The sequence below is a fragment of the Argentina anserina genome, chromosome 5, assembly GCF_933775445.1.
Source record: "Argentina anserina chromosome 5, drPotAnse1.1, whole genome shotgun sequence".
NCBI classification, from domain to species: domain Eukaryota; kingdom Viridiplantae; phylum Streptophyta; class Magnoliopsida; order Rosales; family Rosaceae; genus Argentina; species Argentina anserina.
In genome coordinates, this window is record NC_065876.1 from 8,577,397 (window position 1) to 8,587,519 (window position 10,123).

The 10,123-nt window shown below is 37.8% G+C and overlaps 1 protein-coding gene across 1 annotated transcript; it reads left to right on the forward strand.

Moving 5' to 3' along the window:
* Positions 1 to 1,180: 1,180 nt before the first annotated feature.
* LOC126794601 (ethylene-responsive transcription factor ERF027-like) lies at positions 1,181 to 2,647 on the forward strand. The gene has a single exon (XM_050521357.1). It carries the CDS (start codon positions 1,257 to 1,259, stop codon positions 2,130 to 2,132), a length of 876 nt encoding a protein of 291 aa, XP_050377314.1. The 5' UTR covers positions 1,181 to 1,256; the 3' UTR covers positions 2,133 to 2,647.
* The last annotated feature ends 7,476 nt before the right edge of the window (positions 2,648 to 10,123 follow it).

Here is a 10,123-nt window from a genome sequence, read left to right on the forward strand (position 1 = left end):
TCAAGACACTTTCTATCTACCGTCCGATTTGATATGTATGTCATGCAGCGCTGCACAACAGCTAAACCCACCCTTTGGCACTAATAAGATGACCCTAATTAATTAATGTCTGTAATGTGTGTTCATTGGACCTTGGTTGGCCACAACCCAGCAATATAGCTCCTCTTGCTTTGTTACTGGTTAGAATAGGGAATGCTCCTAATGTTCGGCAACTGTATAATCGATCAACCGATCAAATTTAATTCTATGTTTAGTCATTTCAAAGGTGATATATCGTTATCGATCAAATGAATTAGATGGAACTCGGAATTTCACCTACCAAACAACATACATGTATGTTGTGGTCTTGTAGAAGCAATTTATATGAAACTGAAAAATCAGTTTAACAAACTTTAAACCGGATGTACGTCAGGTAATGAGAAAAGTAATATCTCACATTAGTTCCATCATATAATTAAATGCAATACAAATATTTCTTTATTTTTCTTTCTGGTGCAAATATATAGAGATAGCGTAGTAAGACCACTTAACTATAGAAAAATCTCGATGACGTCTTTTATAGAGTAACATTATGTTGTAAAACTATTTCAGAATCGAAGAACATGTAAATTGAACATTTGAAGTGTACAATAATATTGGTCCATTTAAAATATTTCTTCATCTACTATGATATATAACATTTCACATGTGATATTGGTACGTTGTTTCAAGCTTCAATATTTAACAATCAACTGATGTTGCTTAATTGATGTTTGCTTAATTATAATATATAAATAAATTGTTCCCCAATCATATTCGTACCAGGCTGCTGTGGAGACCAAGTGGAAGACCTCGTAGCCATATGAGCACAAACTCATAAAAAGCCACTAAAAGGGGTACATAAAATACATTCATACTTGTATATAGACAACAGCTCATTCCGATTCTGTGCCTAATGCGTGTGCTCGATCAAATCACAGAAACATTTGAGAACAGACTTTCTCCGAAAGTTGTCAAAAAACCCTAAAAGCTGGCTATGGCCTTAAACCCAAAACCCAACTGGTGCATACCACGACTATGTGAGCGAGAGATATAGAGACCCCTCTCCTTTCCCACGAATTCCCCACGCTTTAAACTTACAATTACATATATACATCTCGTCCTCCCCAAAACCTCAAACCATGGCCTCTCAGAATTAATATCTTACCTTCCTACCTAGCTTCTATATTAATCTCCACAGAAATATTTCTCCATATATCATACCTATAATATAGGTCATGGCTGATCCAAATACTCCTCCGACTAACTTGAGCCAGGTAGTAGTAGACCAACCCGCACCGACCCAGTTCACCCTTGACTTTCCTCCTCCTTCTCCTACACTACACCAACCTCCACAGCCTCATCAGCCTCCTCATCCTCCACATCCACCTCCATCACATTCTCTTGCTCTTCTTGCTCTTCTTCCTCTTGACCACACGAGTAGAAGCCCAACTGTACCCATAATTCCTCCAACATCTGAAGCTACAGAAGTACAGCAGCTACAGCCTCAAACACCTAGGGAGGCAACAACACCGCAGGGAAAAACTCCCATGGCCTCAAGTTCTTCGGGCAAGCACCCCAGGTACCGGGGAATTCGCTGCCGGGGAGGAAAATGGGTGTCGGAAATACGCGAGCCGCGAAAGACCAAGCGAATATGGCTCGGGACTTTCCCAACTCCGGAGATGGCTGCAGCCGCCTACGACGTGGCGGCCCTGGCTCTGAAACGTGAGGATGCAGTTCTCAACTTTCCTAGTTCCATTAAGTCGTATCCGGTCCCCGCGTCCATGTCTGCGCTGGACATTCGTGCTGCGGCGACTGCTGCAGCTACTGCAGCAGCAGCGGCAACACTGAAGACGGGTGTCTCCAGGGAGACTCCAAGTGTTGAACAACAAGAGAAAGAGTATGATGATATGCTGAGTATTAATAACAGTAATTTAGCGTCGTCTGTTGGGGCAGACTTTATGGACGAGGAAGAGATTTTCGGGATGCCGAGTTTGCTGGTAGACATGGCTGAAGGAATGCTGGTTTCTCCGCCAAGAATAAACTCGCCGCCTTCTGATTATGACTCGCCGGATAATTCAGACGGAGGAGAGGCTCTGTGGAACTACGATTGATCTTATACGTACTTTCCTTAGGTTCTCTTTCGGAAATAAAGATGATTTTATGAAAGCACAAAAACTAAAAATTAGAAGGAGTACGGAGCGTGTAAATAGCAACAAGATGAACATGGGAGTTTTTCAAACTGATCGAGGTTCCAGGAAGTGAGTTCTTTTGTTTTATGAGTGGCAGTAGGTGTTTCTTTGTGTTCTTCGACTTCTCATTTTCTTCTCTTTTTTTTCTTTTTTTATTATTTTGAATTAAGATTGTGCGGTTTTTCTTCTCAACTGTTCACTGATTGTTTCAGACAGTAGATCAAATTGCTTTGGCTTGTCTGTGAATCTATAGGTGACTGTCCACCATGACATTTGCTACATGAAGCTTTTACATTGACTCAGATAGGGACAGAGAGAAGTTTCATGATCAATTACGCTGATGCATTTTCTTTTATATATGAACTATATATTTCTTTTATCCATGGTAAACTTAAAGTCCACGTACATGCATGGTTAAGTTTCTATTCATTCTTTCTTTCCGGTTTTTGCTAAGCCTAATTGCATCACCTCATGCGTATGAGGCACAATAGTTCATTTTTTATTTAAATGACAATAAGTCGTTATTAAGAAAGCACAAATATAACTGACTTGTATCAGTGTATGAATAATATCATTGTGCTTCAATACGTAAAAGACGTCTCCATTCAAATTAAAAGTGCAGGCTTGAACTTATGCAAATTTTCTTGGGCTCATACTACCTTGCACAAAAACAAAGATTCTATTCATCCCCAAAGAAAAATAGAGAATGATAATCGATAGTCACAAAATTCCCATTTTAACTTCAAATATGTGTTGAAAGCATTATCATGATTAATTTAGTCCATCATTTATGATTATTCCGGAGTATGAAACTATCATGAGTCAATCTGTCAATATACATTGAAAATTGTCATGAGTCGAAGCTATCGAATGCTTAACATTCTATTCACTTAAAACCGTGAATTACAACTTGTGGCCCGAGTATGAACATATGAGTCAAAGCTCCATGGTCCCATGAAGCACAAAGTGTCGATATCGTTTGATGAAATATTGAAATTTGAAAGTAGATTATAATGGTTTCGAGTAACGAGAGATTGTCACTTTCTTCATTAAACTTTTACACTGTTGAATTGTCGGGTACAATTTTCATAAAATTACTGATCGATGCATGGTTCATGGTTGCATCGATCAACTCCATTTCTCTCTAGCTACATGTATATATCTCTATTGCTTTGCTTCACTTGCATGTAGGAAGCAGTAAACCCTTTTTTCTTCATCAAAGCAAGTATTAAACTTGAGTTGGTGATATTTCAGCATATTCAGGACTGGGAGACCAAAATATGTTTCACATTTTTCTTCATTCGTCAGAAATTTTATAAGATTCTATGAATAGTATTGTGTCCAAAACACAACGACATCATATGTGCTTGCATCAAGTGAATATTAGCAACGTTGGAGAAGATTTGAAACGTAATCAAATGCATGCGCGTTTTGACTCTTAGAACAAATTTGATAGCACTTAAAACAACTGTCCCTTTTACCTGAATGAATTGAAGCAAAAGAGGGTTAATTTGGAAAATAGACGTGTCGAGGATCGAAGGATAGAGCTTCAATCTGCAATATATTGTAAAACACTAAAACCCTACCTGGCCATGAAGGGCCTACAAGACGATTTTACCTCTTTAAGGAGACAAGCAGCTCTCGTCAATTTCTCATATATTGTTGACCACCACACTATACTGAATTAGTGACTATAGATTATCAAAACAGAAAGCACGAAGCGATTTCGTATAGCAACGCAAAACAAGTTTGACTGGAACAAATTAAAGGAAAAATCGAAACTAAGTTGCATTGGCTCTTTTTGAAAATGTGCAGAGTACCTCAGCCGTATGTATGCGATTGCGTACATTTTATACAACTGAACCTAGTCGGACGACAATATACGAGGAGCCAAAGATGGTTCTTGCGCGTCTTCGCAAACAAGTAAACTTATATAATTAGTTTTTGAATTAGTTCTAAAAAACGCTAGGCGTTAATCGGGCGGACAGCTAAAAACCAGCGCCCAAAGGATTAATCGGAGATTAATCGGGGATTAATCGGCCCAAAATCAAAGCGGTCCTAGGCGGGGATTTTTAGAACATTAAATCATGATGAGAAACATTATGGTACATGATTACATGTCGTCAGCTAAATGAATTCTTACCACAAGTACATTCTCTCTTGGGATAATTAATTTTTTCAAAAAAAGAATATAGATATTGGTTTGATCATCTAAAATGTGCAAGTAAATTGTTCAAAACTTTAAACCACTGAATAATTCTGATCTCAAAATCAAAATTATGTATACTAACGAAACAATCCAACGTATCTTCTAATACTTTGTCTACATATATTCTCAGAAAATTTCCTCTTTTAGCTCCCATACATATATATTGAGTTCTTTGCAGTTAACTAATTACCAACTTCGGAAAATACTTGCAAGACGGCAGTTGTATACTTGAAAAATGCATGCATGGTATTTGAGTTGTGAAAACCTTGCTCTTCGCAACTCAAATATTGTCTTAGTATATAGGCATTCTTGGTTACGGACGTCCGAACTGTCCAGACTCGGCCATTCTGGCCACCGGCAACGTGTAATGACGGCGCCGACCAGCACATCTGCACTCCCCTTCTCTCGGGGCTCCTCTATGTGTCGGCCGACTCCTCCCAGAATCTGCATAATTCTGGAAATTTCCCAGAAAACTTGATTTTTCCAGAAATCTGCATATTCCGGGAGGAGTATGCAGGCGCTGGAGCTCAGGTCAACACGGGGAGGAGCGCCAAAAGGAGGGGAGAGCGGATGTACTGGTCGGCGTCGTCGTTGCGTGTCGCCAGTAACCGAAATGGCCAAAGCCGGACTGTCCAGAATTTCAGAGTTGAGATTTTCTGTACGTGTGTGTGTGAAGACGGTAGTCGTGTAATTGATAAAATTCACGGTATTTGAAAACGAAACCTGTTAGGTTACGGCTAGCTTTAATGATTAGTTCTCATTATAAAGTCTAATATACTTAGCCGCAATATATTCAATTAGTGTATCTGAAAGGGTGACTAGATTGGTTGAGCTTGCGGTCGGTAGGTAGTGAAATTTTATTCTCGGAGATCATCAGGAATCATTTCCATATCCAGACTTAATATTTGATAATCCTTTCCACATCAAGACAGTTTATTAATTTAACCAACAACTGAAGTCGTTAATCATCTCACACTATTCTTATTCGGGAATACCCTCTTATTCGATCGATACTATCTTATAGCCTTATAGGCCAGTTTTTTAAGTTTAAACTTTAAAGGCATTTTCAAGATTCCTTATGGCATGGGGTCGGCATTCATGATTATATATTCATGAAGAAAATTACGAAAGGGAAAGTTTGAGCAAGTCGGCCATGCCTGCAGTGATCTTGAATTTGGTCTGAAAGGGAAGGGGAGGATCCTTCGGTGTTGAAAAGGTGTAGTTAGTCAGCTTGCGTACCTTACATTCACAAGAACTGCATAAAGAAATCAATGTTTTGTGTCTGGGGTTTTCTAAGATCCAAAAACAAGCTGCAGTTGAAGAAACCATAATCCTTCTAACTTATTTGGGATTAATTTATTATATATCAATCTATGATATACATATTACATCCAACTGTTGACAACGAATATTATTTTTCTAATCTCACTCACAAAATAATATCAACCATCGGATATGAAATGTATAACATACGTTAATATATACTAGATTTATTTTGAACCAGTATACAAACAGCGTGCTTAATTTGACTGTGGGGTGACAAGTATGGCCGACATCGCCTCCAAAACACTTTTCTTCCTTTACAATTATCTATGGGTTGGTGATGCATCACTCTCTATCAGAATTGGTTTGTCTCAACCGGATTTAACTTTTCTTATAAATCAGCAAGCTGACGCGCGACTTACTACAACTGCTAGCTAGCTAGCTACTACATTTATGTAAGTTTCTTGTGTCCTTAAACATTAAAATGTGCGGATCATAACCGATTTCGAATATGTAGTTGTATGTCGTATCAAAAAATATATATATATATATATATATATATATATAGATGTATGATGACTTGTTTCAAACTGACAATATCATCAACTAATCTACTTGGATTTTCTCCAAAAAAATAATAATAATCTACTTGGATCCTTCCCAAACGTTTGCAGACTAGCTATAGAGAATTGATTTCTAAAAAAAAAAAAAGGAAGTAAAATGATAAAGAAACGAGGGAAATAACAATTTCAGATCGACTTTAGGGTAGAAAGACATTAGCTTAATAACCGAAATAAACAAACAAACAAACAACGGCTCAAAATCGATATAACGGTGCTAGTTTGAAATACTCAACCACTCTATTATCATAAGAAAAAGCAAAGATTGATATAAACTTCCACTAATTAGAGGGTCAAACAAACATGCAATTGTTCTATGAGACTATAACTCATGACACAAGAACCAATTGCAATAACATTGATACAAAACTTTAAATTAAGAAAGTATTAAGAGAAGTAACAAACTATAAGGTAGGGTTGTGACCTAATAGAAAAAAAAAAGATTTATGAGGTAGGGCTCTCTCAATGGAGAGGACTGAATGATTCCTAAAAAAAATTAAATATAGGGCAATGATAAAAACAATCATCAGGAATGTGCCAGACCTAACTAACAGGATTTTTTTATTTTTGAATGAGTAAGAAAACCTCTTTTTACCAAGGATGAAAGAATAAATAGGGAAAACATCATTTCACGAAGAGAAGGGGAAAAGGGTTCTCAAAGTTTGAATGAAAGGAATGACTGAATGATCGAAGAACGGAAGCTTCATTCAACGACAGAGGTTGACCAGACTTACAGGGCACCCGAAAACACAAGTTGGTACAATGTTGTTAATTTCACTGATATTCTAGCTTAATTCAGAAACAAATTTCTAAACTTTCAAAAAAATGAAAAACATGTGAATTATTGGTATTAATATTCAAAGCTAGCTTTTATGTCACTACGAGATACTTTGTGCTTGCGAAAATTAAGATCTATTATTGACTTAATTTTTCGTAATTAGCTACTTCCAACGATCTGTATATGGAACTACGAAGAGTTCAACCAAAAAGACAAACAAATTTAATTCACCACCTGTTTTAACTCAAGTAATATGTTTGTGGCGTTCGATTGCAATTAGCTAGAGAGATAAATATACAAGCAAAGAACACAGTACCCTACCAACAGTAGGAAAATGGTTCCTGGAGAGATGGGGAAAATATGTAAAACATTTCACCATGAAAATGACAATAGCTAGTTTAGTTTCCCAATACATTAAATCTCTGTTTCCAGAGGGAACAAGCCTTCAATGTGATAGACTGTCGCAGAAATAATATGATCCCATCAGCTTTCGGCCTTCGAAATCGAATTGAAAAGGAAAACCATCTCTCTTTGTTTATTAGGGGCCCCTGGCCGGGCAATTATAGGTTGAGAAGGTCCTCAAACTCGTCTCCTTAATGATCACAATCTTCAAGTTCCTTTGATTTGGAAAGTTGTTATGTCATGATTTTAGATCATGTTCTAATGTTCTATCAATGAGGCTTGACTCTTCTCTTTAACTTTTGTGCTGCGACAGGGGCCTTGCCTTTTGGCTGGGACATGAAGTGAGAGTAAAATTTCAAATTTGTTTTGCTAGTCCTTTATTTGTTATATACATCATTATTGCACTGTGCCACTTAGCATTTTGCCTATGATAAGTCTTGTATTGAATATGTAGGAGAATCAAAACAAACTCAACACGACTATTAAGATTTTGAGAAAATAGAATCATATTAGACTAGTAGGAAAATTTAAACAATCTCTATGCTAATGCCCCACAGCGTGGAGTATATCGAGTAACCATAACCTAAAAGATCAACTAACATATTTAAGAGAGCACCAAGACATCTACATAGAGGGGACATCGCCAGGGTCTAAACTAGTTGTAGGAAGGCCATAAAAGACGACCCAAAAATAAAAACCAAACCGAAACTTCACACACAACTAAGCAGCCCATATAACAGATCAGGCCAGAAACCCACCAATATTGGAGGAGACACACTTCAACCATCCAACTTTCCGCGTACCACATTATAACCATGCCAGATCAACACCTCATTGCCGGACGCTCAAGATCACATAATTGAAGAGGAAGCCCACAGGTTGGAAGAAGTTCAGCAGTCTCCACCAAGCATCGATAACCTCAGCTTCAACAACCACACGTTTTCAAGCTGCCTCTAACCAACACCAACCGGCCACCATAAAGAGGACGACGGCCTAAACCTCTGGATGGAGTCAGAATCATAAGAGCAAGTTGTAGGAAGGTGTTTTGGAGCGGTGCGATTAGGCCCAAAGCTAATCAAGGAAAGATTCAAGAATTTCCATGTCGTGACAAATTTGATAGAAACAACAGCAAATCAATACACAATAACAAAGCTTACCGAAAATATGGTAATGGAGCTGAATGCTTGTGAGTTCAGTAGGAATGTGATTGCATGGTTTAAGTGGTGATTGAGGTATGGTGAGTGGTGGTTTGGGTGAGAGAGGTAAAACTTGATCTCTTGCTTGTGTTTTTTTTTTTTTTTTTTTGGGTTTTCTGTGGGTTGGGATGAGTTGGATTGTAACAGCAACTGTGCGCCTCCCTCTTTATAGTGGAGCTAGGAAAAGAATGAGAACCTCAAGGACCGATGGTTCTTCAGATTTCTCTTCACCTCATCGGAGAGATTCGTGGTCAATGTATAGGGATGGTGGTGGTAGAGAAATAGGTTGGCATTCTCAGATCTTGGTATTCATAGCCCTCTAAATCATTCTCTAAGAGATTGTAAGGCCAAGAAATTGAAGAGATAAGGAATGATTTGTGCGTGATTATCTCTCCCGCACTCTCTAGTGCTGCCGAAATTAGCCGAGCACCAGTCCCAGTAGCAAAAAGAGTAGAACTTGTTTGCCAAATGAGGAAGAAACAGTTGAAATGGGTATGGGTCATGAGTCATGTGATGTGTTTTGGGTCAGAAATGGGCTTTGGTTTTATTTGGTTGAAAATCTCTTTCTCTACTAGCCCATTGTCAAATTTAGAGTCACATAATGCATGAATTTTTGTTCCTAAGCCCAAAATTTGATTACGTGCTTTATTTCAATGATGGGTCTCGCAAGATCGGTTACATTCCAAACCACAACAACCCCTCGTGTAAGGCACAAATCATACTTTGAGTCTATGAGAATTGCATGACGTGCTTAATCGACGCTCAACTTGATAATAAGCTTGGTGTGACTTTAGGACCATTGACCCGGATCTTTGCATGTTGAGCCTTGATTTTGGGCTTGTGGAAAAACAGGTATCAACACAAGTCCACTTGTTTGGTCCTCGTGGGTGAAGACCTAGGTCACTGAAATTAGGCATCAGTTTCCACTCAATTGGTTAATGACCTGGGTCGCCACGTGACATTTACGATTTACAAATGTTTACATTATTTTTTCCTATCATTAAGAAATGATAAATATATATAGGAAATACATAACATTTTTGTATATTTCTTTCAAATAGAATTTTTATATTTTTCATGATATTTTCTATATTTTTGTTCACCCATTCTATTTTTAAATAATTTTGGCAATTTTTTTTATATTCACCCAGTATATATATATATATATATTAATGACGTGGGTTTCAAAGTTTGAATTTGGTTTCAAAAATTTAGAATTGATTTGTAACAAAAAAAAATAGAAATGATCCACTAGAGAGTTGACACGTGTGTAATGGGGCTAAACTTCAGGGCATGTCGCGACAAAAACCTATGATACACGCAGTAAATGGAGGAAGTCCATTCGTCTGTGCCTTCAACGTGGTAGTAGAGTGCATTAGTATCTCTTCTGTTTTTGTGCAAACATAGCTGCACATGGCGGACTCTATAGGCACTAGTGGGCTTTG

Bases quoted from the DNA above. Each gene is read 5' to 3' on its own strand.
- LOC126794601 (XM_050521357.1), top strand. From the start codon at position 1,257: ATGGCTGATCCAAATACTCCTCCGACTAACTTGAGCCAGGTAGTAGTA.